Source organism: Coenobita brevimanus, unplaced genomic scaffold (genome assembly GCF_032717465.1).
Source record: "Coenobita brevimanus isolate Jiangsu-jjx unplaced genomic scaffold, ASM3271746v2 jjx.HiC_scaffold_2841, whole genome shotgun sequence".
Taxonomy (NCBI): Eukaryota; Metazoa; Arthropoda; class Malacostraca; order Decapoda; family Coenobitidae; genus Coenobita; species Coenobita brevimanus.
Window position 1 is genome coordinate 20,001 of NW_027643809.1, and position 5,077 is coordinate 25,077.

The 5,077-nt window shown below is 42.8% G+C and overlaps 1 protein-coding gene across 1 annotated transcript; it reads left to right on the top strand.

Annotated features, from left to right (window-relative positions):
- Window positions 1-3,396: 3,396 nt before the first annotated feature.
- On the top strand, window positions 3,397-4,409 carry LOC145390110 (THAP domain-containing protein 2-like; the record flags this gene model as incomplete). Its single annotated transcript, XM_080265168.1, has 3 exons — window positions 3,397-3,578; window positions 3,905-4,034; window positions 4,285-4,409. Coding segments are annotated over 3 exons (437 nt in total), but the record flags the coding sequence as incomplete, so codon positions are not given.
- Window positions 4,410-5,077: the final 668 nt, after the last annotated feature.

The following is a 5,077-nucleotide window of genomic DNA, read 5'->3' on the forward strand; positions in this document are numbered from 1 at the left end:
GAGGGTGGGAGGGTGGGTGGGTGGGTGGGTGGGTGGGTGGGTGGGTAGGTAGGTAGGTAGGTAGGTGGGTGGGTGGGTGGGTGGGTGGGTGGGTAGGTAGGTAGGTAGGTAGGTAGGTGGGTGGGTGGGGGGTGGGTAGGTAGGTAGGTGGGTAGGCAATGACAGAATGGTAGGTAAGAGAGAGAGAGAGAGAGAGAGAGAGAGAGAATATAAGGATGAATGTAGAGATAAACCTACAGCACACCCTTGAGGGAGGGAGGGAGGAAGGGAGGGAGGGAGGGAGGGAGGGAGGGAGGAAGGAAGGAAGGAAGGAAGGAAGGAAGGAAGGGAGGGAGGGAGAGAAAAGGAGGGAGGGAAGGAGGGAGGGAGTGAGAGGAGAGAGAGGAAACTGGAGTGGAAGGAAGGAAGGAAGGAAGGAAGGAAGGAGGGAAAGAAGGAAGGAAGGAAGGAAGGAAGGGAAGGAGGGAAGGAAGGAAGGAAGGGAGGGAGGGAGGGAGGGAGGGAGGGAGGGAGGGAAGGAAGGAAGGAAGGAAGGGTGGTAGGTAGGTAGGTAGGTAGGATGGTTGGTAGGTAGGTAGGCAGGCCGGCAGGTAGGTAGGTAGGTAGGAAGGAAGGAGGGAAAGAAGGAAGGAAGGAAGGAAGGTAGGTAGGTAGGTAGGTAGGTAGGTAGGTAGGTAGGGAGGAAGGTAGGGAGGGAGGTAGGTAGGGAGGTAGGTAGGGAGGTAGGTAGGTAGGGAGGTAGGTAGGTAGGTAGGGAGAGGGAAATAGATAGATATTTCCACCCTTACGCACCTTAGATAGATAGACAGATAGACAGAAAGATAGACAGATGCAAAACAGGTAAAGATGAATAGATAGATAGATAGATAGATAAATGGACAGGTAGGTAGGTAGGTAGGTAGGTAAGTAAGGTAGGCAACGTAAGTACAGTAAGGCAGGGTAGGGTAGGGTAAGATGGGGTAGGGTAGGGCAGGGTGGGGTAAGGTAGGGTAGGGTAGGGTAGGGTAGGGTAGGGTAGGGTAGGGTAGGGTAGGGTAGGATGGGGTAGGGTAGGGTAGGGTAGGGTAGGGTAGGGCACGAGAGAGAGAGAGAGAGAGAGAGAGAGAGAGAGAGAGAGAGAGAGAGAGATTTAGAACTTTAACATCCTCTCATAAACCAGATACCACAGTCAGTCCTATAAAAAATATTATATATAATTAAATGCTCTATAAATTCTCATACAACAGATACCACAGTTGCCGTCTATCCTAGGGAAAAAAATCGAAAATAATGTAATCGCAATATATGGAGGGGGGAGAGGGAGGGGGAGGCCGAGGATGAGATGGAGGGATGGGGTGGAGAGGTATATGAGAGACTGACGAGGAGAGTGTATGTGAGTGAGGTGGAGGGGGAAGAGGGAGGGGGAGGCCGAGGATGAGATGGAGGGATGGGGTGGAGAGGTATATGAGAGAGGGGGTGTGAGTTGGGAGCAGGGCAGTGAAATGGCGGGGGGACAGGGCGACGTGGAGGCGATTTGTTTGTGGCCACCCCGTACGGGATTGAGGCGTCTGGCAATAGATAGATAGATAGATAGATAGATAGACAGCAATAGCCTCTAATGTCGTTGATAATCCTGGGAAAAATTAAGGTAAAGTTTCAGTGGAAGAAATCTCATTAAAAGATACCACAGTTCTAGTCTATCCTATAAAAAAAAATAATTCGAAAACCCGCTTTAATTCATATGTTCTCTTGCTTCGTAGACAATCCTGGGGAAAATAAGTATCACGAATTATTCCGTCTCATAAATCGGATACCACAGTTCTAGTCTATCACCATACTCCGATTTAATTCTTTCGCCATCCTCTTATTTCTATCACTATACTCTCATTCTATCACTATTCTCTTCATAAATAACGTACAAAATCACCATCACCACCATATCCAAGAATAAATCGCTGAGGAACAGGTGCGGTGTGTCAAAAACCTCATCAGCCTTCCTCACCCTGGCGTCGCTTTTCAAACTTTCAAAATCACTCACCTTTTCAAACTGCCATTTTCTCCTTTCCTCCTATTTTAACGGCCATTATCTTGCACTAAAATGACCTCCGGAGTCTAAATAACCTAATTAGGGCCGTAATGACCCCTGGAGAGGCGTAATTAGGCCGATGATGAGGGATAATTAGCACTACACACAATCCACCTCAACTCAACCGACGCTGCCTCCAAGATGGCTGCCTAACCCTTCCAACGTACACTCAGATTTAAAATATTTCTCTCCTGCCTTTATCTCCTTATTTTCCCCTATATACCTCCATAATTAAGTATATTATAATTTTCACCTTTATTTTGGGGCATTTTTGAGTCCCGGGAGCCTAAAATTAAAAAAAATAGATCAATATATTCAATCCAGTTTTGAAATGTTTGCCAGCCTGATCCACAGAGTTATACATATAGAGTGCGCCACCCTGGTTTGAAAGTGACGCAACCGGAAGTGGCTCACCGGCCATATTGGGATGCCCAGTCTCACGCTCAATTCAAAACAGGTAAGATGTTCTCGCTTCTCTGTGAATTTTCTCATATAGTATTATTTTACTGTGGTACGTTGATAAGCATTTCCGTATTAAATGTGTCGGTGAGCTATATATTATTCAATGACTGTTGTAAATGACACATAGGATGCCATTTATGAGGGAGATAAGAAGTAACGAAAGGTAAACAAAGTTGATAATTTCTTGTCCTTTATCTACTTTTTGTCTCTTTAATACTGATGAGAGTCAATTAGTGTGTGAATTCTGTGATCACGTGATCTAGAGAAATGCGAAATTTATGGCAATATCTTCAAAATCACTTACGATTATATATGTTATTTTCAGAACATCGCCAAATGCCTCACTGCGCAGCCTGGAAGTGCCGTAGTCGCTCCGACAAGGGGCGAGGGAAGGAGGAAGGCAAATCTTTTCACAAGTAGGCTGATGTGTTTCATTATTATCTACGTGATTTGATCAATATAAATCGATACTGTAATACTGCCATGTAGCCTATAGTTAGTTATAGTGTAATCAGGTACATTCAGCAAAAAAACAAAAGTTCTGTCACCTCTCCTGCTTTTCTCTTCATGAATTTGGATGATAAGTCTGTTGAATCCGGAGCAAATGAAGTTGATGGCACTGATCTCTGGCCAAATAAAATAATTAGTGTCATTTACTGCAGATCCATAAGGCTGATTAACAAAACCTCATGGAGAGAGTAGCAGGAGAGGTGACAGGACTTTTGTTGCTGACTGTACAAGAGAGGTTGCGTCACTGAGAAAATTATTGATTTTCTAATAGCCTAACTATTAAGATACACGTGTGTGTGTGTGTGTGTGTGTGTGTGTGTATATATAATAACATTCAACTCTGTACAGGTTCCCAAAAGATCCCGAGAGCCTTAGAGCATGGGTGCACGCACTTCTAAGAGTCAACTTCAAGCCGACTTCTGCATCAGTCATCTGTGGAGATCACTTTGACGAGACTTGTTTTGATAGGACCGGCCAAACTACTCGTCTAAGAGTAGGCAGCATTCCTACTATTTTTGACTTTCCTGACCACTTACAGAAAGTAAGTTATTTTACAACTGCCAGTATTAATACTTAGTACAACCTATAGTGAATAAGTATGTAAATAAGAATATATTACTTATTGAGTTTTTTTTACTTATAGATAAATTCTGAGATGCATATACTTTTTTATTTTGAACAAAAACATTCATAATCATCAATCGGGCTGTTATTTTCATACATATCCGTGATAAATAAAGAATATTCATTTGAGAGAGAGAGAGAGAGAGAGGAGGGAGTAATATCTGCTTGCTTATTTCAACAATATAACGTCATGATTATATGTAAATCTTGAACTTCTCCTATACGTTCACTTTTATTTTGCAGAAAACCAAGTTACGGAAACCTCCTGCTAAGAGAACTCTCCATCGAGCTCCTAACACCACATTTGAGAATCTACAGTCCTCTTTACTACCTCCAGCAAACAAGGAAAATGCAACAGAGGCAGACTATGCAAGCGAGTCAAGAGACAAGAAATGTTGCTAAAGATCACACTTATCATGCTCCAAGCCCTCACCAACTGAAACGAAGGCTTGATATAATAGTGCAAGAAGTACAAACAACTAAGAAGAAGGTAAAAACTGTCCAACAAAAATGTCGACGACAAAAGAGAAAATTAGTTACATTAATGGATGTTGTGAAAAACCTTAAAGAGAATAGTATGATATCTGAAACCTGTGAAAATCTACTTAAATCTTCACTCTCAGGTGTGCCTCTCGAAATGCTGCAGAGAATACTAAAGACAGAAAACACACATAGCGAAGCCTACCACCCAGTTCTGAAGTCATTTGCTCTCACATTGCAGTTTTATTCTTCTAAGGCATATGATTATGTAAGAGATTCCTTTGGCCTTAGTCTTCCTCACCCTAGTACTTTAAGAAAATGGTATGGAAGAGTAGATGGGACAGTAGGCTTTACTAAAGAAGCATTCGCTTCATTACATCGTAAAGTGCAAGCTGCAAAATTAAAAGGAGAAGAAATTCTGTGTGCACTAACCATTGATTAGATGTCAATCAAAAAACATGTTGAGTGGAATGGAGAACAAATGGTTGGCTATGTAGATATGGGCACTGGCATCACGGATGATTCCTCTCCTGTGGCTACTGAAGCACTTGTTTTCATGGTTGTATGTGTAAATCGTTCATGGAAACTCCCTGTTGGCTACTTTTTAATTCACGGGCTGGCTGGATCTGAGCGAGCAAACCTCATTCGTCAATGTATTCACATGCTAGCAGATGTAGGGGTCAAGGTTATTTCTTTGACATGTGATGGGCCATCCAGTCACATGACCATGTTAAAAGAACTAGGAGCCTCCATGAACCCAGAGAATTTAGACCCAAGTTTTCCACATCCTTCATTACCTCAAGAAAGAGTTTATGTGCTGCTTGACGTTTGTCATATGCTCAAGCTTTTGCGCAACACTTTTGCTGTTTGTGGGTGCATGAAAGATGGATCAGGAAATAAAATAGAATGGAAATATATTCAAGCACTGCATCAACT